At 44.7% G+C, this 26,286-nt stretch overlaps 1 protein-coding gene across 4 annotated transcripts in view; it reads left to right on the top strand.

The window, feature by feature from the left end:
- Positions 1–26,286, top strand: part of CEMIP (cell migration inducing hyaluronidase 1) — a 101,840-nt gene that overhangs the window by 61,555 nt on the left and 13,999 nt on the right. For all 4 annotated transcript variants that reach the window (XM_059858502.1, XM_059858500.1, XM_059858501.1 and 1 more), the window contains exons 9-18: positions 133–254; positions 2,413–2,554; positions 3,379–3,570; positions 11,253–11,428; positions 11,994–12,203; positions 17,520–17,725; positions 20,608–20,677; positions 21,480–21,608; positions 22,293–22,378; positions 25,054–25,185. In XM_059858502.1, the coding sequence (XP_059714485.1) occupies positions 133–254; positions 2,413–2,554; positions 3,379–3,570; positions 11,253–11,428; positions 11,994–12,203; positions 17,520–17,725; positions 20,608–20,677; positions 21,480–21,608; positions 22,293–22,378; positions 25,054–25,185 (1,465 nt within the window). The remainder of the gene's footprint in view (positions 1–132; positions 255–2,412; positions 2,555–3,378; positions 3,571–11,252; positions 11,429–11,993; positions 12,204–17,519; positions 17,726–20,607; positions 20,678–21,479; positions 21,609–22,292; positions 22,379–25,053; positions 25,186–26,286) is intronic.

Below are 26,286 nucleotides of genomic sequence, written 5' to 3'. Positions count from 1 at the left end.
GAGGCATGAATCAGATCATCAGTGAAGAAACTTGTGAATGATATCCGAGATCATATTCATGCTTCGTGCATTTTTGCTGCACTCATTAAGCTTGACTTTCAAATGACTGTACTTGTTTGCACTTGTCTCCAGATGTAGAATGGACAGAGTGGTTTGAGAAGCCTGACAAAGCGAGATCTAAGGACATGGAGAAGCTGTCTGACTTCAAAGCTGCTCATCCTGACAAAATCTGCAGGCAGCCCATTGACATCCAGGTAGGCAGGCTTACCACTTGCTTTAGAGGGGCAAGTCTTCTTTGGACTGGCACTGAAACACAAAAATAATTGTGCTTGTCAGTAATTTTTGTTTCTAAATAAAATACACCAATTATTTTACTACTCTAATATGTAACCGACAAGATCTTGTATACAGTCTCATATTGTTCTGGGACAAATTTGATAGAATTTAATTCCTTTCAGTAAATTCCAGCTCCTGGCATGAAAAGATGTACAGATGGGTCATGGACAGCACAGATGCTGTCATGAAATATGTGGTTCCCTGCTGGAAGATTAAAAGGAGCAAGCACATGAAAATTTCAAAGGTTTTAAATGGTCCTGGAATGGACCCTACCTAAAAAATTAATCACAAAATGTAACAAGACAGTGCAACTACCAGCTGTAGCAGGTTGTCAAAAATATTGGTGAGCTTTCAGCCATTTCTTGGAACCAATTGTTTTATCTCTGTGGAAAGAAATTTGAATTCTGTTTGGAGCTAAGCATTATAATTATGCCATCAGGCCAGCATGAGGAGCACGGAGATACCTTTTCTGATACTGCAAAAAACCTCTTTAAGGACAAAAAAGCCTAGCAAGAAATGAGGGTATTTTTTTAGTATATGAGCACCATATACTTTTTATGTCTACCTATAACAGAAGCATTGCCTAGAAAGAGACAATAAAATCCCTCACTTCTGTGTGAGGCTGAGCCTAAGGTTCCTGTGTGCTCTGAGCCAGTGGAGCTGTTCTTATTCACAAGAATGTGGCTATTGAAGTAAATGGGAATGCTGACTGTATGAGTGAAAGTTTCCAGGGCTAGATGTTATAAAGGATCTCTCTTGAACAGAAAGGAAAAAACTGCCCTGTAATTTTCTGCCAGGTCTTACCAAATCCACATTCATTTCTGCTTCCATATATGTGTATTAGAAGTGACAACTTAGTTCGAAACAGGGGTCAGATGTTTATGATACATCCCTTTCTAGAATGTGTGTTAAAACAGAAAGAAGATATTCCACTGCTCTAGAAACAAACCTTTTTTTTCCTCTTCTGTGAAACAAGTTGTTTGGGTTTTTTTCCCCATGTATACTAAAAGCGAGACATTTTTCAGTTTATCCTGCAGATCTTAGGGCAAATCCTTAGGTAGTGTAATCTGGTGCTGCTCATTGCTTTTACAAAGCTACACTGATTTATAGCAGCTGGCCTGCCCCAGCTCTGGAACATGGGAGAAAATCGAAGATATGATGATAATAACAGCAGAACAGCACAGCCAGAGGCACATTCCTCCAGCTGACGGTGCTAATCCCACACACAGCAGCAGGGTGGATTCATTAATAAGGAAAGCCTGCATGAGTGAGAGAATCAGTATCAGACCCTTCATTGAAAGGTGGCTTTTCTCCTGGTGCCTTGCCAAAATGCACGTGGTATTTGGATTGCCCCATGCAATGCACCACATTTTTGTGAAAGGGTCGAGAGAAATGCAAGCTCTAGAGACAGAATGTGAAATTTGACACGACCCTGAGACATTGCCCCAGCAGGAACAGCAGAGAGGCTTCATATCTCACTGCTTCTTGGCATGATACAGCCTTTTTTCTCAAGGCAGCTCTACAGGATGGTACTTGCCTGTGAGAAAAGGCCACTTTCTCCTTGTTTCTTTTGGAACAGGCAGCAGTGTTGCAGCACCCTTGGGTTTTTTTTTGAGAGACTGATCCATGCAATGGAGAAATAAAACCCCTAGCCCCTTTCTTCTGCAAGGTTCAGACAGAGCCTAGCCACAAGCAGTGGAATGAGTGCAGTGCAGAGGCTTGAAGCCATGAGTTCATCTGGGTGCAAGCATCCGTGCTCAACATTTCCATCTGCCCTCAAACCAGTGGCAAGAGAAAATCTAGGGCACCGAGGCAGCTGTTTGTGAAGCTCACAAACTCCTCCCAAACAGCCCATGGTCTAGCACAGACACAGGAAAAGGTGTGCACCTCAGCAGCAGCTGTGTGTGAGCAGCAGCTGGAAGTGCTGGCTGGAGAGCCCCGTCTCAGGGGTTTGCTAGGCAGTGCTTGTGCCGTCACCCAAAACAAAGCAAAGGCCTCTTCTGATGGCTCAGATGTTTTGGTGAAATCCCTTCACCTCACAGCAGCCCCTGAGTTGTATTTCCATCCCTTTTCCAGGCGATGACTCTTGATGGAGCAGATTTAACCACAGAGGTTTTCTACAAGAGCGGCCACGATTACCAATTCCTGTGCCACGGCAAGGACCAGACAGGAGAGGGCTGCCACAACTACAGAGTCAGGTTCCTGTGTGGCAAATCTGGTATGTGCCCCATCTGAAAGCCAGAACAGAGAACAGCAGAAATCCTGTCCCGCCATGACTGGCTCCTTCTGGGTGTCACAACAACTTCTGTAATTTTTCCAAGTTAAGGCTTTGGGCTGGGCTATGGACATGAACTCAGATAGAAGTGCCCAAGATTTATCTCAGGAAAAATTCCTGAGCACTAACAGAAGCAGCAGGGTGGTTTTTCAAATACCCAGCAAGGCTGTGAGAAATATTTGACAAGTTCTTTCCTGTAAATTCCTTGTCTTTTGCAAAAACATTTTGGGATGAAGTAGGATTTGTCAATCAGAACGTGTGAAGACAACAGGGTTTGAAACTGTCATTTTGTAGTTAATCATTCCAACACCGCTATCCTTACCCTGGCCATTAGACAGGTCATTAGGATTTTTGGTGCTGGCAGGAAAAAAAGGGTGGCAGAATGTTGTTTTGCTGGAAAAAACCATCATTAGGTTAAAGACCACTTGGCTGCTGTAAACAACAGCACCAAACACCCACAAGAGCGGCTGCTAAGTGGGTGTGGTGAGAATGAGCCACAAAGAGCTACATTTAAATTTATCCTGGGGTTAGTGGAAAATCCACCTGCCTGCAACTAAAGAAAAATACTTTCCTGTTTTCTTGCTTGCCAAGCCAAAGCCAGTAAAAAACATGTTTGAAGGAGTTAACTTTTATTTTCTTTTTAACATGAGAAAACAATAATTTTTGGTGGCACTCCGAGGAGGGATGTGGGGGGAAGAAAAAAGAAGGAGCAAGCTTTTTCTGATGAGATGGACTGAATTGCCCACCCTTGCATTTTGGGTTTTCAGTGAAACCGAAGCTGACGGTCACCGTTGACACCAACGTGAACAGCACGATCCTGAACCTGGCGGATGATGTGAGCTCCTGGGGACCTGGGGACAGGCTGGTGGTGGCCAGCACTGACTACTCCATGTACCAGGCAGAGGAGTTCCAAGTGCTGCCCTGCAGAACCTGCAGACCCACCCAGGTCAAGGTGGCAGGTGAGGTGCTTTGTCTTATCGCTCTGGCGTTGCAGTTCACCAGGTCTGTCATTTGCACTGAGGTGACTCCAAGGTGAACTGAAAAATGTTGAAAGACACCTGAATTTGATGGCTGGTTGTTAGATGCTTTTGGGATATATAACTTTCATGCTTGGAAACAATCTAATTTGATTTTGGTTCCTTTCTGCCTTCTCTTTTCATAGCTGACTCCATTTTTGTCCCCAAGCATGCTATTGAGTGGGTGAATTTACTTAAGGGGAACAGATGCAGGTTATGTATTTGAGATTTGCAATAACTGCATTTGAAATACCACTTCCTAGAAAGCAGATGAGCACAGCTGATGGGAAGAGGGAGCTAGGGCAGGAGCAGACTGGGACACACTGTAAGGCTATGAAGTAATTTCCAGCTGGCTGCTTTCCTAAGTTCTATTTAACAAGAACTGTAATCTTACATTTTAGAAATACTGTTTTGTACTACTGAAGCTACTGTTTCCCGTTTACTGTGTCTCCAGAGAGTATTGCTTAGAGGTGATGTATTAACCAAACATTTCTGGCAGCCAGTGAGTTGTCCTGGGCCTCTGCACTGGGGAGATGGAGTGGCAGGGTGCTGCCAGAGCCAGCCCGAGAAGGAGGAGTGGGAGCCTTTGTAGAGCCCCAGCATTTTTCTCTTGTATGACCAGCTCAAATGCAAAACAAATTGCTTTTGATTAATGAATTTTGTAGTCCAATGATTGTAGAATGGCCTCTGGACATAGAATCCAATTAAGAAGCATAACCATGATGAAGCACAGACTATTACCAGCACGAGCATAAAACTGAAACCCAGAGTGTGAGATTTAATCTTCACTTGAGTCTGTGAAGTTCTTTCCCTTCTAGAACCTTGTTTTGGCACACTGATAAGATGAGCATGGAAACCCCACATGAACTGCCCCTTATCTGAATGGATGAGGATTATTTTGCTTCTATAATTTGCAAAAGCAAACACTATTTTACAGTGTGAAAGTCTGTAGTAGACGAGGCTGTCTTTCAGAGGCAGCATCTGCCTGGTGGTAAATCATGCATGTGACTTTATCTTTGCTTGCATGCTGGCTGTGGCTCTAGGCAGAGGTCTTGTCTGCATTTACAGTAAGACTTTCTGAGAAACCATGAGGGCACTTGGAGCACCCAATGCACCAGGGAGTTCACTTGGTTCTCTGAAATGAACCACTTCAACATTATCTCTGATGCAACTTCTTCTGGAAGGTACCAATGCACTTCCTTTGGCAGCTGCTTCCCCACAGAGCTTTGGCCATCCATTGTTGGAGATGTGCATTAGGCCAAGAAAAATGTTATTCACAGTCTGAATGTATCATAGTCTTATGACTTCAAATGTCTAGTGCTTTCAAAGAAGTTGCATTTCCAAGCTGAATATTTTTCTTGAGCAACTTTTGAGCTGTTGGACTCAGACTGGTATGATACAAGTCACATCATGAAGATGGTCTTGGAAGATTGCCAGTAAAAATAAAGATGGTGTAGGAGTCTTCAGCTTCCCATAATCTGATGGATCTGTGGAATTCATGTAGTTGCATTCATCTTCTGTGACAGCTAGGTTAGTTTAAGGAAACAAATAATGGGTTAAAAACAACAAAAAAGTTCATGTGAATTTCAAGTAAAGAAGCAGTGGAAACACTTGTTAAAGCAATTGTGCTGTTGGTTTCCAATTTCTCTTTAGGAGAATTAGGACATTCCTTTTATTACCACAAATGACATGATTACCAGGGCCAAAGTCTCTCTTATATCCAGGCAACTCTACTGACGTCAATGGGATTTCACTGATTTATAAATCCAGGCAAAACTTAGTCCAATTATAAAATCACTTCCAACTTTCTTAACAAAACCACATTCACACTAGAAAACAAAATAATCTGCCTGAATCTAGGTTCAGTCTAGATGAAATAGAAGCTGGCAAGGCTGAGATGTCCCCTGCCTTTTGGGGCCAGGAGGTCCCAGAGCTGCTCTGTGCCTGGCCGTGGTGTCACTTCATCCACTGCCCTGTGCCATGACATGTAATTAGCCAGAACAAGGATCACTAATGGCCCCTGGTCTTAGCACAGGTGTAATTGGGTGTAGAATAACGTTAATCATAAGTGTCTGCCTGCCTTTTGCTATGGAGGTTGGCAAGATTGCTTTGCTCCTTCTGAGAAAAGCCTTCCTCACACACATTTATACACAGGATCTCAGAGGGATGTCATCTGTAATAAGTGAAAAGGCTTAATTTTCCTAAGAGGTTTAGTTTAGCAGCTGAGAACTCAAAAAGTTTTCCCTTTAAAAGACAAATGATAAAACCATTCCTACCTATGATGATTTATTCCCCTTTTAATCTTTATTTTTCTCCTTTCTATTTATTTTTAAAATGAAACGTAAATGTCAGATCTGAACTACTTAAGAGTCTCTTTGTTATAAAAAAGGCAGAAAACTCCTGCTTTGTGGACAGCCAGTTTGGTGTGGCAGCCACTTGGCATACCAAGGTTTCATATAATTTATGCTCTCATAATTTAATGGTATTTTAATAGACATGGTTTAGCATATTGTGCCAAAAAAGTCAAACTCATTAGTTAGCTCATGTCCTATTTATATTTGATACTTCCTGCTGAAACTCATACTTTTTTTACTGCCTAGAAATGGATTGATTAGAGCTTTTCAAAAGAACTTAAGGGAGTTAATTCTCAATTGCCATCAGGTTCTAGGAGGATTTAGTTATTTAACTACGGACATCTGCAAGTCTCAGTGTAGAAAGTGAGGGAGGGCACAGGCTCTGATCTTTTGCACTTTTTACTGGAGTAACTGCCCTCATGTACAGACTGTGGCTCCCTTGGGTAAGTGTGGTTTGCATGAGGACCCAGCTCTGCAGGTCCTGCTCCCAGTCAGATGGTCACTCCCCTAAATGGAGCTTTCCCCTCCACTTGCTTTCTTTGTTTGACTCTTTTTTTTTGCTTGTCATTTTTTGTGCCTAGATAATTTTCACTGTGGGAACAGATTAAAAGTGTTTGATCTTCCAACTTCACAAGGTTTGGGGAGGAACAACAGTGCAGGCAAAGGGAGGGAGGAGGGAGGGAGGAAGGAAGGAAGGGTTGTGTTGTTATGATAGAACTGGATAGTAGGAAAGATCAAGTATTTTGTCTAGTTTCTCTGGGAAACAAGTCTTATCTTCATCTTGGTTGCTCTGTATGAAGTTTCTACTAATGCTGATAAGTTTCACCATGGAACAGAAATGATGAAGTGTTCTTTTGTGCTCCTATATGCTCTTGATAAAGGATGAAAAAACTATTCGTGCCTGGCATAATTACTGCAATTATCCCACATACTGGTGGACCTATGAATTCAAGCACACATCTCTTAAATCCTGCTTATTGGGTTGCAACTATTAGAGAGATAAGGAGTTTACTGTGATCTTGTTCATGCAGAGAACTTTGAATTAAAAGTATAAATACGTAGTTGTCTCACAAACTCACAGCCTGTGTCAGCATTCATCTGGTGCTGTAAGGATGGGAGAATTTACTCCACTATCAAAATTCAGATTTTTTTTGAGATTTAGGGTGTTCTGTTTAGGAGTTGGCATCATTTTGGCTGGAACTTGACAAAAGCTCTTTTTTAAAGGCAATACTGGTTCTTGAGGGCAGGGCAGGGAATCTTGTGAAATTTTCATTTCCAACAGTCTTTCAGAGCTCCTTCTACCTTGGGGCATTGCCTGGGAGCTGAGCTGACAGAATCTAATTCAGGTTTACATAGATGTTCATAAGGGTAGAGTTTGTGCCTGATTGCTATTATGTTATTTGCTGAAAACCTAATTTTCCATGTAAAAGTGATGAATTGGGGGAATATTTGTTGATTAGGACATGAGGCTGTGCTGTGTGACTCAAGGAGCCAGCCAGCTCACCCAAACCATGCTGAGTTACAGGCCTGTGGCTGAGGGATGCAACAGCAAACCCCAGCAAGATAATTCAGAATAATGAAGATTTGAAAGATGCCAGTGTGAACATTTGTTTGTTATTAAATATAAGCAGTGGGGGCATTACCACCAGTGATGACAAGTGCTTGGCAAAAATGATAAATCTGTCAGACCTGCTGGCATCTGCAATGAGTTGAACTGACATTAAAGATGCCTTGAAGGATTCACTGTCACTGGGTTATGTGGGCTGAACAGACAAATTGTGTTTAGCATTTGCCTTAAAAACTTGGTTAGGAAACATCAAAAGACCATGAGATACCGGGTCTTATCCCTAGAGAGCCCAAAGGAGAAGGCACTTTAGGGAAAAAAAAATACTCCAGGAGAATCTCAGCTTTACTTTATCTTCACCAAATCCAGACTTTCAAGTGCTGGTTTCACTTCTCAAAGGGAGATTTAGCAGTTTGGAGCCATTTAGAGCCAAGGGATTTAGGAATGCATGAGTGTACCTGGGAGGGTTTTCCGAGAGATCTAACTCACCAGATCTGAGCACTCTTCCACATTTGCAGCAGTTGAAATAGTTTCAAAATCCCACCCTTCCCAGGCTTGATGAGGCCCAAGACCCAGGTTTTATGGCTGGGTTCACATGTGGCAGGTTTTCTTTTGTACCATTTGCTTTGAATTGCTTTGTTAACATAAGCATGCCCTTGCTGAGTGGATCATCTATGTTTATTTTAATGTACATTTCCTTTTAATAATTACCTTATCCTTACCAACAACTGACTTCAATAGTCACTGCCTTGAGTAATATGCACAGGAATGTGCCCATATTTTGCTGAATCAAGACTTCCACCAGGTAAGCCCACGTATTAAGGAAGTTTTCCCTGTAAATTCACATTGTGCTAACTGGAGGCACTGCTGTGACACATGCAGCAGCACAGCCAGGCAGCTTTTCCTGTGAGTCTGCTGTGGGGAGATGTGATCTGTGTCACTGCAAGGCTGTGTTTGGTTTAGATTACAACATGGCACGAGGCTGGCAGGGCAGTCTCTGTCCATGAGGGATGCAGCAAACCCTCACCCAGAGGAGGAGGAGGTGAATCAGTGGCCTCGGGGCTTGTTAGTGGTTGGGAAATCACAGCACTGCCTTTGATGCTGAAGCAGCAACACATCCCTCCCACTTTCAAAGCACAGGGTTGCCTTTTTAGTATCAAACCACTTCAGTGCCCATTTGCAAACCCCTGTCTGGGGTTTGCCCTTGGTCAGTGCTCAGGGTCTCAGATATCCTGGCTGGTCTCTAGGAAGGCTCCATGTGCCAGCTGGGAGCAGCAGCCAAACTTCAGAATTGTAGCTCTGCAGAGTGAGATGGTGTGAATTCCCTGAACTCACCACAGAGCAGACTCTTTTGTGGGTTTTTTCCCTGCCCACCACCAAACATGCCCCAGGCAGCTCCCTGGCAGTGCCATGTGTCTGTAAATGCCCCTCACAGAGCTCCAGGTCCCATGGGAAGTGCCCAATGTTGTAGTGCAGGTTCCCAGCAGTCATTTACAGCACACAAGGGCTCCCATGCCAGCCTCTGTCTCCCAAAAGCTCCTTTCAGCCCTGTTGCTGCAGGGAGCTTGAATTTCTGTCTGCCTTGAGAAGTGGTTTGTTTTTCAGAACTCTATTAAAGGAGCTATTATTCAAAATCCGCTTTTACTTTGGAAGGGGATTGCTTTCCATCTCTCCTTTTATCTCCAAACATGTCAAATCAGCAAAAGCATGGAGTGAAAAACATGCACCCAAGAAGTTATATTTAGAAACTGGTTAGTCTGTATTTAACATTCCTGTCAGTGCTTACCCTGTTTTGCATGTCTGGACTGGTGTTAAATTAAATTAAATACATGCAAGCATGACATTTATTATTCTAGAGCTCAGCACTGGAATAACAAAACTGCCTATCTAATTTCACTGCCACAAATCCTGGAGATGTGGCTTCAAATAGTATGTTCTTATGATTATCTAAAATCCTTCCTGCATTTCAGTAAATCAAGGAGAGGTCAGCTCTGGGGAAAACTGAAAAATAACAGCTTAAAAAAGGTTCCATAAGGAGAAGCTGTGCTCCTTTGCAGACTCAGTCAAGGCTCCAGCATGGGGTATCCTCATGTGGAGGGTACTCGCTGCAGTGGCTTTTTTCATGTATATGAATAAAGGAAGCAAGGCTGCTGTTTTTTGAATGGGTTGAGTCTGGTTTTGGCCACACACCTGAGGAGGCTGACTGGCTGCAGGGCTTGGGAAGTCCAGGACTTTCTAGGGAGACGATTGAAAAAGTGGTGAGGTGCAAATCCAGGGTCCCTTGCAGCCCCTCATTTCTGAGATGAGCAGGCAGCTCTTTGGCCATCACCACTCCCCTAGTTAACAGAGAGTGTTTTTCACAGGATCAGATGATTTTGAAGGCAGATGTGCACAGGCAAAAGGCACACGTTGTGGTGTGAACCCTGTCCCACAAGGCAGCAGTGGGAGAGCAGGGTGGAGCGCTCACCCTTCCCAAACCCCGGTGTTGCCATCAAACTGCTTCCAGCTCCAGGAGAGGAGGGAGTGAATGGTGTTTGCTTATCTTTTTCATACATTCATAGCATCATGTTTTGGTTAAAAATAATATTGGTTCAGTGTTAAAAATCCTCCCCTTGACTTGGCACTTCTGCTGAAGCATAAAGTGCTGTGCAGTGATAGCCGGGCTTCAGGCTTGCCATTTGTTTCTAATTAAGGATTTGAACGATTCAGTGGAAATTAAATACATGCAAGTGTAGCATTCCTCAAAGTTCAGTGTTTACTTAAAGAGTTTATTACTTATTTTTACTGGAATAATACAGAATGGAGTTGGTAAGGTGAACCTTTTCCCAGCTGACTTTTCTCTGCAAAAACCTGCGGAAGGAAGGAGGTAGTAGGAATAAGTTTGAATGAAATTACAACAAAGAGATACTTTGCTTTCTAGACATCCCCACCACCTGGACTTCCCCCCTCTATGGACAGGCCAAGGAAAGTTTTCTGTGCTTTTAACCCCTCCATGGAGGAGGGTGTGTGTGGAAGATGTTATGAGCAACTTGGCTTGGCAAGGAGAGGTGTGGCTTGGGGTAGATGGAATATCCCACTGACTCTGACTGCACTAGGGCAGGAGGAAGCCTTGGGAACAAGTTGGAGATGTGTGGGTAGATCTAAAATGGAGAGATTTGGGATACCAGGGAGTTGCTAAGGGGCTGTGATTGTCCCAAGCCACAGTTCCTGCAGGGCTTTCTGCCCTCTCTGCTCCTGGCTTGCATCAACAGCCATGGTGTTAGCAGGATCTGGCTGATGCTTGCCCAAGAGTAGTGCGGTGGGGTCTGAGCAGCTCCCTGTGTCTCACTATGGGAAATGCTGTGCTAACCTTGGTGATTTAGACTTTCCAGTAGCTGCATCATCACGGCTTTCTTGCCCTGGATGTTCGTACACAGCCACTTGTATATCAAAGTTCCTTTTCAAGGCAGGAAATGTGTTTTGTCTAACAGACTGTTGGTTTAACTCCCTGGATAAATGCAGCACCCTAAGACCAAAAATCCCACTTCCTCCATTGCAAACATCTCACCAAGACCTTGGGTGTCACCTGTGCTCCTTTGAGGTGTCAGCCAACAGTTTGTGCTGACTCAGTTGCTCCTTTCATTAGCACGCCAGCCCCACCACAGGAAGCCCAGGGGAAGCCAGCAGCACTGGCAGAGTGACCCTGAAAGTGGATCTGGTTCCTTTAGGGAAGGCCACATACCTGCACATGGGCGAGGAGGTCGACGGCGTGGACATGCGGGCGGAGGTGGGGCTGCTGAGCCGCAACGTCCTGGTGATGGGAGAGATGGAGCAGCAGTGCTACGAGTACAGCAGCAAGCTCTGCTCCTTCTTTGATTTCGACACCTTCGGGGGACACATCAAGGTGAGGCTGGAGCCCTTTGCTTTGTCCTTTCCTCCTTCCAGCCACGCCTTCACATAGCAAGGAAGCCAAGATGCAGGGAGGGAAAAATTCCTCATCAGCTATTGAGCAAACAAGCTGTCCCCACAGTACAGCAGATCCACCCTCTGGCTGCTGCCTGCCCTTTGGCTTTGAAGTGCATGTCATGCCCCTGCAGACATTGAGGCTGGTGATCAATAGACCTGAGATAAAGTCTCCACATCCCAATCCCAGTTTTCCCTGGATTTCGGTGGCACTTAGCCCAGGAAGTCCAATTTGAACCCAGCTGGCTAAAACCCATGGAAAATTATAAATATAAATTGCTTTCCTTCTACAATTAAATGTGTCTGTGGCAGGAGAGGGGAAATCAAAGAGCAGTTCTGGACTCCTTAGCCACCATGGCCCTCTCTCCCTCACCCTGCAGCCCCACACTCCCCTCCACACAGAAAATTCTCAGCAGATTCAATGCAGCCCTTCCTATGCCTGTGTTCCCTCTCCTTGCCCTCAACAGATTTTGGTGTTTCTTGACTGCTGCTCTTTTGTTCTCCAGATTGGTCTTGATTTTAAGGCTACCCACATTGAAGGTCTGGAACTGAAATACATGGGCCAGCAGACAATGGGGCATTACCCAATTCATTTCCATATGGCTGGAGATGTGGATGAGAAAGGAGGCTACAACCCTCCAACCTATGTGAAGGACACCTCCATCCACAACACCTTCTCCCGCTGTGTCACAGTCCATGGCTCCAATGGTTTACTGGTAAGAGTTCCAGTGTCTGCCTTAGAGATGAAGACAGCAGGGAAAACACTTCCTCATAGCATGAATGCACCTCAATTATTGCAGAATGATGTGTTTTATTCTTAAGGCCAATGCTTGACTCTTCCCACCCTGGAAGTAAAAGGAGTATCTCAGCCTGCCAGTGTGGCACTGGGGGCTGTGTGTGACTCAGAGTGGGCAGAGCATTTGTCTGGGTACTGCAGTGCCTGCAGACCAGCCCATCCCTAATGAGTGGTTGGATCTTTCTGCAGACACAGAGTTTGCTATTTAAAGAGGATAATCAGAAGCTTTAAGTGTGCCTCATCTTTCCTGTAATAAAGGTTTGGGCTTGCAATGCCACTCATAGCATTAAGCACTCAAGAGCTGTGATTTGCTAGAGTTGCACTCTATAACAAGAAATCCTTTAGAATAAATCTCTAGAATGACTGATGGATACCAGACAAGTTACAGCACACCAGAGATGTCAAGAACATGTTCGGATTCTCCCCACATCTAGGGGTGCCTTTGTTTTTGGGGTAGGCATGCTGGACCTGTTATTTGTGAACAGAAAAGGACTGGTGGGTGATGTGATGGTAAGAGGCTGTCTTGGGCATAGTGATCACAAAATATTAGCAGTTTTCTATTCTTGGAGAAGTAAGGAGGGGGGTCAGCATAACAGCTACCCTGGATTTCCAGAGGGCAGAGTTTGGCCTGTTTGGGAACCTGGTTGACAGAGTACCTTGAGAGGCAGGTCCTGAAGGGCAGAAGAGTGCAGGGGGACTGGATGATCTTCAAGAAGCAAATCTTAAAGGTGCAGGATTTCTCTAGGCAAAGGACTCTCACCCATTCAGTGAAATGTCAGTGTATTCCAAAAGAAAAAAGTACATCCAAGCCCTGAAGAGGAGAATGTCTACTGTCAAGAGCCCTGCTGCTATATAAAACAGAATTTTAAGTGGAAACATAATTGGCAGTTGTAACCTGGATGGTCACTGTGCATTAGGAGTTCATACCTCTAGAAGTGCCAGCGTTGGAAGGGAGAGTCCCAGGATAATTAAAATGCACAGAAGTTGAACAAAGGGCACTTAAATTGCAGTTCCAGAAGTAGACCAGCTTTTATCTGCTATTTATGAATCTGAGGTTTTGGGTTTGACCTGTGTCCTTCTAAGATTATAACGTGATCTTGAAAACCTCCCAAATGAACATGGCTTCTGAAATGAAGAGACACTTTACTGTATAAATTATATAAGTCATTCAGGGTCATGTGGCATTTGCCCAATCTGAAGCTGCCAGTAGAGGGGTTTAGTACACAATGAATGTGCAGAGTGGCAGGGCAGCATTGCAGGTTTCATTTGTCACACTGTGATGGGCTGTCACCAGTGGCACCACCAACCCATCCTCTGGCTGCACAGAGGCTGCACAGCTGCTGAAGAGCTGCAGCTGCTTCTGGATTTATTGTGAGATCTTCATTCCCTGTTGCCAAACCAAATATTCAGAGCCTGGCATTTTTCTTATCAGTCAGATGGATGGGTTCATGCAGAGAATTTGGAAATAGTTGTGTCTCTTGTGCTTTCTCTGAGCAACAACTGTGCCATGGGGGATCCATGGCATAGGAATCCATGTGCTCAAGCTTTTCCAGCTGAGGTGGCAAAGTGAAATTTAGGCTGATATAGCTGATGAAAGTGACCTGATTCTCTTGCTGTAATTGAACACCACAATTCCCTCAATGATCATACTTTGCCTCCGTGACAAGGCACTCAAAAGAAATCTTGTAATTTAGGACATTATTTAGTCAATATAATCCTTCTTGATTTTAGTTTATCAAAATTTGTGAATATGAAGCTCTGCCTATACTTGTTTTGTTTTTTTTTTTTTTAACCTCATCATTATTGCTGATGGCTGAAAAGAAAGCTCCAGTGAACTAAAGCAATCTGATCAAGTTTGTTCAGTTGCACCACAGAAAATGTGCTCCAAATGTTGCATCACTTAGGTGATGTTTCATGGCCCTGATGCACATCTGCAGTCAGCAGCTCTGTGCCTTGATTCATCAGGTGATCCCACCACAATCTCATCTGCTTTCTGATTTTAATTTCCTTCCTTTCCTCTTCCTTCTCCCCCAGATAAATTCAAAGACACCCACATGGGTGTGGGTTTCTGATGACTACAGTAGCTATTGTATACATTTCCAGGTTGCCTCTTGTCTTCTTACTTGGGCAGCAAGAGCTGTTTCTACATGCAGGGACACCACTCATGCAAACAGAGATGAGCTCTGTCTTTCCCCAGGTAACATCCATTCCCTCTGAGATCAGGTAGATCCAAAGTGTACTTTGCTGAGGGAAAATCTGCCTTAATGATATGCACACTTTGGAAATATCCATAAAAATTCCAGCTGGATTATTAAACCTCAGCACAGCACAGACTGAATGATGTCCTTAACATTGAGCTGTTGATTTCAGAGCTGCTTCTTACACGAGTGTTGTAGAGTACCAGTGCAAATGTTTTAATAAATTGAGAGAGGGGCATCAGTTGTTTTTTACTGTCATTAAAGCAGGCAGGTAATTTACATACAGGCTCTCCTGCTTGCTTTGCTGTCACTTTTCTCATGTCACTTCAGAGATACTCACAGATTCTGAAAAGTCTAGGAGAAGAGAGTATCCAGTTATTTCTGATGACAGGTATTTTTCTGTGGTCTGCACAGTCTGTTAGAAGTAGCTGTCTCAACATTAGCTCCCCTCGTTGATGGGTTATTCTGCCCTTGCCTGTAAATTCATATTAGCTGAGAGGCACAGAGGGTCCTTATGGAAACAAATGTGTAGAAATTAGTTTCTCACCATAATTATTGTTTTAAAATGCAATAGTTACCCAATGTTTTCTGCAATATATTGGCCAAAAAGCCACCACTGCAACCCCGGGGATGGAACTTTGCTCTGATTCCCACTCTCCATTGAATCCCTGTGTGCAAGCTAAAGTAGAAACAGCCACTGGGGAAGGAAATTAAATGGGGGTCAGTAAAGTCTGGCAGGATCCAGGGGAGACCTGTGCTTCATGGAATGAGAAGTTGTGCTATCTATCAGCTTCAGTGGTGTCTGCTTTTACTAATGCAGCTGTGCTTCGTAGCAGTTGTTTTGCCAGGAAGGGCATTATCTGGCTCTCAATTGCTCATGGTTAATGTAAGATTATGGACTATTAGCAAGGTTTTAATCAAAGACAAAATTAAATACATTAAAAGAGTGATTTTGGAGCAAGCATCTTGTTTACTATCCAAGCATTTCAGCAGTGGGCTTGTGCATGAAAACAGGCACAGGAGCAAGTCAGAGGTGACTGAGAGATGGCTTGTGGAGAAATAATTAATCAAAGAGAAGGTGACAAATCCTAAGGGACCAGATTCCTGGCTCAAACTCCCTCTTATTCTGTGGGCTTTCAGGGGTGAATTAGGAGAACAGCAGGCATTTGCTGGCTCTGAGCTCTCTGCCAGTGCACAGCCCTGTCTCACCCTGCTCCTGTTCTCTCTCACTGCTCTGGGAGAAGTGATTCCCTGGGATAGCACTCCCCTGCTTTGCCCCAGCTGAGTCTGGTCACTGCAGGTTTCCATGTCCCTGTCCTGGTGCACTGTTGTGCCAGCTGGAAAGACAAATGGCTGAAGTGGCAAACATTTCTCTAGGGAAACTGCTTCCATCATCTAAACATCTCAGCACCATTGTTTATGTGTCTTTTTGGTATTGCTGTCCTGTGAGAGAAAGCTAATAGGATTTGGTGGCAGTTTCTGTGGAATTCTGACATCTCTGTGGTTAAAAGACTTCCTCTACATGTTGGAAACCTTCTTCTGAATGTCGCTCACTCTCTTGAAATGTTCTTTCCTGTAAACCTTTATCATAACAGGGCTGGGATAGCTCATTCTTCTGAGGGGGTACCATTTAGTACATATGTTTTACACCTGAAGAAAGAAGGCTAAACTTGGCAAAAATCGATCATTTTATTAGACATGGGAAGTTAGCAGTGAATTTCACTGAGGTAGCTTAATGGAATGTGCCATTTTGCAGGCCATTTTAGCAGTGTTGAATTTACTGTGATGACTTGTGCTCAGAGATTTGAGTATTTACACTGGAGCATGGATGCTACATAATAGAAGTCTGTGTTGGTGTAAGCCAGTAATAGATTTGGCAAGCAAAGTGTTTGTTCTCATGTGAAAACATATTTGTAATCATTTCAACACTAATACTGGGATATTATTTGAAATTGGTGCTCCTTGCCTCAGGAATGAGGTGTGAAGGTGACAAGGAAGTCTCAAGCCTGTTTACAAAAGCAATTCAAGCACTTGAATGCCCATGCACTTGGTCTCTCAGTGACACCATGAGGAACAGGCCTTCTGTCAGGGTTAATACTGTCCTTTGTCCCCTGACAATCACTGTTTCATCAGAAGCATTTAGAGGAACATTTCTGTGGCAGGTTAACCTTTGCTGGGGAGGTTTCCTGAGTCCAAGGTGATTGATGAGTGGTGTCTGATGGGAACAGCAAGGAAAGAGCCCAGGAGATCCAGACCTTGCCCTGGTCAATGGAAACCTGACATTAATTTTCTATGTGCCAGAAATATCCACTGACAGCTGATTTGCTGGACACACCTGCTGCATGTCCAAGGGCTGTTGCTTCCCATCTTCCTTAGGATTCAAACTCACATTCCTGCTCTCAGATCTTCTAGTGGTGTGATGAGGGCTGTTGTTCTGTCCAACCAACAGTGTCCTGATGTTACCAGCATCCAAACCAAAACCAGAGCAACGCTGATTAACACCAGCTGATTTGTCTCAGGGTCAAGCAAAGCTTCTGTCAACAGCTTGAAGAAAAAGATCAGGTTAAACCTAAAACAAGCCAGCCTGTCTGGAAAACAAATTTCTGCCTCTTTGATAGCCTGGAAAAATATTTTTTTCATCTCAGTTGCATTTTTGAGCTGCATTTTATGTAGCTGCCCATGTAACTCCACATGAAGATGAATGAGCCCAGATGTGATTTGAATGTCTTAATTCCTCTCCTCATCCCCCACCCTGTGTTTTTTCCAGCCTCATGCTAGGACAGTCTCTGATTTCTCAGGCAAACAAAGGAATGGAATGAGCATTTCCTAGGTGATGACAAATTCTAATTAAGTGTTAGAGTTATTGCTTTGACTATAAGCTCTTAAGGGCTGAGAGGAATCTTGCTTTTGGTTTTGGTTATAGATGCTGAGTTCAAAAGGGAACTGAGGCTCCTATGTGCCATCACACTAAGTTTGTTCTAACTGTGCAGTGCCTGAAGCATAAAACCTCAACACTGACCTTTGTTTTGTACATGCAGGTGAAGGATGTGGTGGGATATGATGCTCTGGGCCATTGTTTTTTTACGGAGGATGGACCAGAGGAGCGCAACACGTTTGAGCACTGCCTGGGGCTGCTGGTGAAGCCCAGCACTCTGCTCCCCTCCGACCGCGACAGCAGGATGTGCAAGCTGATCACAGAGGGAGCTTACCCAGGCTACATCCCCAAGCCCAGGCAGGACTGCAGGTGAGTGGGAGCCCTTCTCCTTCTTCTCCTTCTCCTTCTCCTTCTCCTTCTCCTTCTCCTTCTCCTTCTCCTTCTCCTTCTCCTTCTCCTTCTCCTTCTCCTTCTCCTTCTCCTTCTCCTTCTCCTTCTCCTTCTCCTTCTCCTTCTCCTTCTCCTTCTCCTTCTCCTTCTCCTTCTCCTTCTCCTTCTCCTTCTCCTTCTCCTTCTCCTTCTCCTTCTCCTTCTCCTTCTCCTTCTCCTTCTCCTTCTCCTTCTCCTTCTCCTTCTCCTTCTCCTTCTCCTTCTCCTTCTCCTTCTCCTTCTCCTTCTCCTTCTCCTTCTCCTTCTCCTTCTCCTTCTCCTTCTCCTTCTCCTTCTCCTTCTCCTTCTCCTTCTCCTTCTCCTTCTCCTTCTCCTTCTCCTTCTCCTTCTCCTTCTCCTTCTCCTTCTCCTTCTCCTTCTCCTTCTCCTTCTCCTTCTCCTTCTCCTTCTCCTTCTCCTTCTCCTTCTCCTTCTCCTTCTCCTTCTCCTTCTCCTTCTCCTTCTCCTTCTCCTTCTCCTTCTCCTTCTCCTTCTCCTTCTCCTTCTCCTTCTCCTTCTCCTTCTCCTTCTCCTTCTCCTTCTCCTTCTCCTTCTCCTTCTCCTTCTCCTCCTCCTCCTCCTCCTCCTCCTCCTCCTCCTCCTCCTCCTCCTCCTCCTCCTCCTCCTCCTCCTCCTCCTCCTCCTCCTCCTCCTCCTCCTCCTCCTCCTCCTCCTCCTCCTCCTCCTCCTCCTCCTCCTCCTCCTCCTCCTCCTCCTCCTCCTCCTCCTCCTCCTCCTCCTCCTCCTCCTCCTCCTCCTCCTCCTCCTCCTCCTCCTCCTCCTCCTCCTCCTCCTCCTCCTCCTCCTCCTCCTCCTCCTCCTCCTCCTCCTCCTCCTTCTCCTTCTCCTCCTCCTCCTCCTTCTCCTCCTCCTTCTCCTTCTCCTTCTCCTTCTCCTTCTCCTTCTCCTTCTCCTTCTCCTTCTCCTTCTCCTTCTCCTTCTCCTTCTCCTTCTCCTTCTCCTTCTCCTTCTCCTTGCAGGACTTAGCCATAACAGACAGCATTCTGTGTATGGGATTATGGAGATATCTGTAAGGGTCTGGGCTGTTTGCCCCAAATTTGGGGGAGCAGTTTCCTTGGGATCTTTATCCTTGTGCTATTCAGATGCCTACAGACCTAGGGTGTACTTTTAACTTTTTGTGTATAAAGTCCATCGAGATGGTTCCCACCTAAAACATTGTAAATATTTCTTTCAAAGTTTGGAGCCCTTCCTTGTGCTTTGTGAGGTCTTGAACCTGATGGCTCAGCAAAAAACTTGCTGAGTTCAGAATGGGCCATGTTCTGACATTCATGCTCATCTCAAATGGCAGCTGATTTTGAAAAGATTTTAGTATCATCCATTTTGTCCTCAGAACAAGCTGAGGTTTTGTTCAAAGAAAGGTATTTTTAACTTTTTAGTTTGACAAGGGAGAGAGAGGAATTCATGCAATGCTCTTTTTCACATCTGAGTTTGTTTATAAAATACACCTAATGTCCTTATTCTTGAAATAAGGGTTAATTAGCCAATATGCTCATTTGCTACTGATAATTTGTTTAATAGTCATAGGGGCATATTTTTTGTGTAATTTTGAAGACTGTTACATGAACGAGTGCCTTCTAATGGAAAGGTGTTATGGTACTTTGATCTGCCCTGTCTTCCTTTATAAAAGAATTCAAGATCTGGTCAGAAAAACAGCTCAGCTTGTTTTGCACTGGGCTCATCCAGCCTGGAAGTGTATGAGTACACCAACACTAATCCCAGTGCAGAGTCAGGGGATGAGCACCAGCTGTGGCTCCATCAGCTTGGAAGAGGCAGGCAGGCAGCTGCTGCTAGGAATTCAAACAACAGGATTGTGCCAAATGACACCGTAACCTGCCCAATCCATGTGGCTCTGAAGAACTGGATTAGGCTGAAAGACAGGTCACTGTGGAAATACACTGTCCTTGCCCTTGCCTACATAGCAGGAGGTGGTCTATAAATAATCCAAATTTGTTTATTTCTAGGCCAGTCCCACACCCAAAATAGAAAAATTTTGCTGTTTTCCTGGTAGTCTGACAAACGGAAATGCAGCACAATCAGTTGGCCTAAAGCCCCTGTGAAGTCTCTCAGGCAAGATTAAAATAGACATAAAGGTTCCACAGGTTCATATCCTGCAGAAGGGCAAATCTCACCCAGCAAGTTTAGGGGCCAGTCTGCTGGCTGTAAGTGCTGGGTGTTTCCTGTGCCTGTTGGTTAACAAATTCTGTAGGTCACAGGATGGACAGTGATGATGGATTGACCTGTCCTCCGTGATGGGAATCTTTCAGTTGAGAGTCTTTTATGTGCATTGGACAAATGGAATGCTTTTGTCCCAAAATAAATGTGCAGGGGGGTGGGAACAAATAAAGTTAATCAATCACAGCAGCTCTAGGAACAGGCAGATAGGGGGGTACACTTGGAAAGCCCTTAGTGGGCAATTCATTGGGTTCCTTGATTAAACGAGTTTCTAATGAACCCAAGGGCTCATGTGGGGGCAAAGTTCTTTTCTGTGACTTGTGCAACAACATATTTACCTTATCATAAACCATGATTGACAACTGACAGCTTCATAGCAGGCTTGGAATTGCAGTTGAAATTCCTCATTTAATATGTGGTGTTTTAAAAGATAAGGCCATGTTCTCTGTCAAACCACAGAGGACATGAGGTATGAGAAGAGAAAGAAAAAACACATTCCTCTTACCCCTGGGCAGGGCCCCTTATCTGGGGAGGTATCAGCCCTGCCTGCACTGGGGGAGTTTGTGGGTGACTCTGGTGTGTGCTCAAAGTGCCATTTTCATTTTATTCTTTGTTTTTCTGACCTGCAGTGCTGTATCCACCTTCTGGATAGCCAACCCACACAACAACCTTATAAACTGTGCAGCTGCTGGATCTGAAGTGAGTGCACAAGTTTCTTATTTGGTAACAGCTCAGGCCAGGGACAGCCCTGCAAGGCTGAGGGAGGCTCTCACTGGAATAAAACCTGCTTTTGTGGCACAGACATTTTTAAAGCTGCTTGATTGAGACACACAATAATGTGCCTGGTGCCACCAATAAAAAGGATGGTTTTACTTTTGCTCCAAACTTCTTGTCACTTGCTGTTTCTAGAGCTGGATTAAACAAAATTCCACAGAGTGCAGCCTGAGTAAATTAAATAAATGTGACTGTGGAGTCACAGAGAAGCCTTTGGCAAGAATATTGTTGATTGTAGTACAGTAATGGTGCTCTGAAATTTTAGTCAGCCCTAATGCTAATTCCACAGGCATTTTTGGTCACATCAGGAGCCCTTATTGTCCTGAGAAGACATAAAAACAAGAAAACAGAGAGATGTGGTCTTTCCAAAGCTTTCAAATTTTGGGTACCTGTATTAGGATTCCTTGTTAAATTTTTAGGCAACTAAACAAAAATTATTTAAGTTTGGAAAGTCTCACTTATGCTCCACTATTGATGCCAAAACTTAACCTGAGGCATCCTGAAGATCAGAAGGGTGAATATCAATGTTCATGTGCGTTAAACTCTTACATGGGTTACAATGTAAGAGCGTGTTCATGTGCGCTAAACTCTTCACGTGCGCTGAACTCTTAGAGCGTCACACGGGTCAATGGCTGTGATTTGTCCTGAAATTTCCTGGCTATGTCTTGTGGCTCTCTGGGGGATGGTGCAGACCAGCAAAGTCTCAGATGTCCCTTCTGTCTCTCAGGAAACAGGCTTTTGGTTTGTCCTGCACCACGTGCCCACAGGCCCCTCGGCAGGCATGTATTCCCCCGGCTACTCGGAGCACGTGCCCATGGGGAAGTTCTCCAACAACCGCGCGCACTCCAACTACCGGGTGAGTCTGCAGCAACAGGAACGGGAATGCTGCCCTCAGAGCAAACCCCATCCCTCACTCCAGCTCCCCAGGCCTGCAAGCTATTAGTGCCTGTGCCTTCTGTTTCCCTTGGAGCTCTGCAGGCTTGTTGGTGGCTCAGATAAAGCAGCTCGTGGGAGCGCTCGGAGCCAGCGGCACCTGCTCCGCTTGGCGCCTGGGCATCCAGAGCGGCTCTCCCCTCTGCTCGGGCTGCTTCCCTGCCTCTGTGCTCCTGAAATACTGCCTCCAGGAGCATCTGCTGGCAGCCTGGCTAATCATACACCTCAGCTGCCAGTGCTGGCAGTTACCTGAACAGCTTCTGGAGGGATAAGCACGGCCGCTGTGTCTAATTGCCGTCTCTGCTGATTTGCTCCTTAGCATGCCATGCTGTGTTACTGGGGGCTTTAGACTGAAGGAGAAGGTTTAGGTGTGTGGGAATACATGCAACTATGAGAAAAGTGCAGCTTTGGAAATTTGCAGCAATTTTGGGGGGTGTATGCAAGTCTGGATAGTCCTGGCAGCCCTCTGTTTCACATGCTATTAACAGGAGTTGTTCTTAGCATCATGTGGGTGACTTTGGCTTAGAAAAATTGGAGGTAGAGTCTGGAGATGGAAAGAGCTGTAAAATTTATATCCTGTGGTAATTGCATTTCTGTTTTCCTTTAGGCTGGAATGATCATCGATAATGGCGTTAAAACCACCCCAGCCTCTGCCAAGGACAAAAGACCTATCCTGACACTGATTTCTGGGAGGTAAAGTGTTTTGCATAGTTTGATTTGGAAAAGACTTCTCTAAAACACTGACTGAAAGCTATGAAATTGCCCCAGGGAAGCTCACAAGAATCATTGCAGTGCCTTTAGGGTGGCTCTTTTTGGGGAAAGGTCTTCACTTGGATACACTTTGCCATTTCTTACTTCATCTCTCCATTCTCCTTTATAAGGGACCCTCAACACCCTTCTGGTTTCATCCTCGTTCTTTAGCTCTGAGCTGAGCTGGCTTGGATATTACATCTGCTGTAGGATGTTCCATTGATTTTTGAATTTTTTAGATAAGGAAGAAAATTCACTGCCTGGTCAACAGTCCCTCTGGGCAGAAGTTGCTGCAAGAGTTTCTTAGGAATGAGAAATTTCAGTATTTCTTGGGAATGCTATTAATTTTGTTCATTCTTTTAGAACCTGCTTGAACAGGGAGTGCTTATGTCACAGAGCTCATGCTTTGATTTCAGATTTCAGTATAGTTCCAAATCTGACAGTGCAGTAACAATCACAATTAAATACACAGAATGTTCCTTCATTTCTGCTGCTGTGCACAGCCTCTCTGTGGTCTAATGGAGTAATTTAGAAATAATGGAAATTTCTCTGTAGACTCTATCATATCAGCAGACCTACTGTGGTCTGGTGGCTTCTTAGAACCCACTCTCTCCTCAGAGCTGGCCCCAGAGGAGGCTGATGAAAGGGCTGCACTTGCACCCTTATATCTTATTAGAGGCTGAGTCTGGTTCTTAGTTACCAACCCCCAGACATGTAAAAGGACTTAAATACTCTCAAATTTCATAGTTTCTTTCCTAACTGACCAATTGCCTCCAGTTGCACCCTAAGCTGCATTCCCCTGCAGCTGCATTTCTTGACAGAAGAAACCATGTAAGGAAGAGAAACCTGCTGAAAGCCTCTGCTCAGCAGGGGAGAATGACAACTCTATCTCCTTCTCATCTCTGGGGTGTGGGTTACCCAGACTACTGTAGTCATGCACTGGGCAAGCATTACAGGGGTGGGATCCATCTTCCTTCCCAGGAGAGCCCAGCCAGGAGCTCAGATATCAGTTATCCACATCACCCCGGCACCCTGGCTAGCAGCTGATGCTAAAAGATGTTCAAAAGTGAATGTTTTTTACATTATTTAAGTGCTCAGTTAACTGAAGCGATTAATTCAATGGTAAAAGTAGCTGCTAAAAAAAACCTTAAGAGCAGCCTGACTTGGGAGCCTGATGCTGCTTTTCCATGCAGCTGAACACATGCCTTGGGGAACTGCCTGCTGCCACAGGCACAGTTAGTGGTTAGAAAAGGCAATTTCTCCCTTGCCATACAAGGGCAGGAATGGCCCTTGGAAGCCAAACAATTCATAATGCACTCATGGTTGTGCTCGGGGATTACCCAGCAGCACAAACTGCAGCTCAGATTATTTATTCCTTTTCCACCTTTCACGTGTCAAGACTGGACTGAATAAATGACTAAAGTTGGGCTGGCAGGAGCAAACTGTGAGCTAGGCTGGACAGTGTCAGAGTTGGAGAGATTATTCTGCATTCAGTAACAGCATTAAATGTCCCAGTCAAATTCTGGACCCAGTAATGTTCTTCCAGTTATCATGAATGTGAATGAAATTGGAATCCAACTCAAAATATCTGTACTTAACAATGCCTGGGGAATTCACAAGAGCTGATACTAAATCTGTCTCTGAAAGTAAATTCACAGTGATGGAGCTGCCAAAGCAATATTCATTTATTGGAACCCTATCAGCCTGATGCTCAGTTTTAGATTGATATGATGGCTTATTAAGCAAAGCAAAGTGCTATTGAATATCTGTTAGCAATTTGACAGCTTGGCCTCGCTATCCATGGTGAGGAATGAATTTTAATCTCTGGACCATCCGTTGCTGGCACAGAGTTGGGTACTCATCTGTCAGGTTTTCTAAGCTGTGCAGTGTGATGGAGGATGCTCCTCCAACAGCAGGAAGGATCATAGTGCCTCAGGACAGGGTAAATGACAGCCAAGCTCAGCATCACCTTGCTCAGATCCTGTGGCCCAAGCAGTGGCTGTCAGGGAGCAGCTGAGGGCATACATTGCTGCAGTTTCTGCTTCTGTCTGCTTTTTTTCACCAAATCAGGCCAATATTTCATCATACTGAGAACCTCAGGGTTACTAAATCTTGTACGTGTGTCCTGTGTAGTGGGAGTAGTGAAGGACATACTCTCAGCCCCTCTCCAAGATTTTCAAATTCCTTTCCACAGCAAGAAAAATTTGGCAGTGGTACTCATGGCCATAGTTAGGAGATAAGAATGCTCAAAAGGGAAAACAAAAGGATATTTATCTAAATAACAGGAACATGTTAAAGGATAGCAGTAAGAGATTAAAAAAAAATATCTGGAACTTTTGGGAGCAATAATAAACTTTCCATGCTTTCAGCAATATATCAGCAATACAATACCGGAAAGGTGAAAGGAAACTTGGAGCAGGTCTTTACAACTGCCTTGCTGGACCTTCCTTCCCTTGGCAGCTGGGCCTGGCCATCACAGCTTGAGCAGACACGCTATGTGGATGGAGAGTGGTCCCAGAGCTGTTCCTGAGTTACCATAAAGCAGATGCTCAGCAGGGCCATGCAGGCAGCAAGGCCACCTTCCCTCGCCAACCTTTCCTCTCTCCCTCTGCTTGCAGGTACAGCCCACACAAGGATGCTGATCCTCTGAAGCCCAGGGAACCTGCAATAATTGAGGGCTTTATTGCCTACAAGAATCAGGATCACGGGGCCTGGCTGCGAGGTGGAGATGTGTGGCTGGACAACTGCCAGTGAGTTTTGCCTTATTTCAACTCTCAGAGTTCAGCCTGGTGTTTATGGCAAGCATAGCTGTGGTTCAGACTATTTCTATCGCTTTGCACCTTTCATATGGCCAAGACTGAAATGAAGATGAAATGTTAAGCCACCACAGGCATTATTTCACACAAACAAAGCCTGCTTTGTCTGAGCTGAGGATCCCTCAGGTTGTTTCTCTGTGTGATGCTGACCAGCAATAAATTGTCACAACACACACACACAGATACACAGATGCAAATAACCAAAATTAAAACCAATTTTTTTTTAATATTAAAGATGAGGTGCTTTGAAAAGAAAACAGTGAAATGCACCACCTTTCCTGGCTCAGCCTGGTCACAGATCAGTTTTATGTGGTTCAGTGTAATGCTGAATAAGCATGTACTGATGAAGCAGACATAAAACTATGCATCACAGCAGCAAGGGAGAGAGTCTGGGCAAGTGTGTGTTGTGCTCTTTGAAGGCCATTTCCTGCCCTGGCCAGAGCTGATATTTGTTTTGCACTTGAAAACGGATGATCTGCTGCAGTTTCTGTTTCTGAGCCAGGCTCCTGATATCAATCCTAGTGAAGAGGAGAAAAAGGAAAAAGCCCCTTTAGGAGGGATATTGTGATAACCCTGGTGGGAATGGCTGCCACGCTGATATCTGGTGTCCAATTCCCAGCCAGAGCTGCCTTACCTTTGAGTGACCCAAACCTCTTAAAGCAGCCAGTGGGATAAGCTGGCAGCAGTGACCTGGTGAGAATGGGGCTGTAGCAGAACACTCAGAAATGTCATTTTGAGCAATACAGTCTGTGTTTCTTATGACCCACAAGAATCCACCCTGCTCCAAGGCCAGCAAGTGCTATCCCCACAGATCCCACTCAGGTCACTGGGACACTTGCATTGCTGAATATCCTTTGCCAGGGTGCTAAAACACCAAGTGCTTTATGAGTTTCCAGCAGCAAACCTCTGGGTGTGTGTGTGAATTGTAGGAAGCAGCCATCAAACTGTAATTGTCTTTATAGCCAGAGCCATTTCCTTTTCTATGGCTAGAATCTAATTTATGTACCCCATTAACAGGGCCAGCGTTCATGTGGC

Source organism: Haemorhous mexicanus, chromosome 13 (genome assembly GCF_027477595.1).
Source record: "Haemorhous mexicanus isolate bHaeMex1 chromosome 13, bHaeMex1.pri, whole genome shotgun sequence".
NCBI lineage: Eukaryota > Metazoa > Chordata > Aves > Passeriformes > Fringillidae > Haemorhous > Haemorhous mexicanus.
This window is presented reverse-complemented; position numbering and strand designations above follow the sequence as displayed.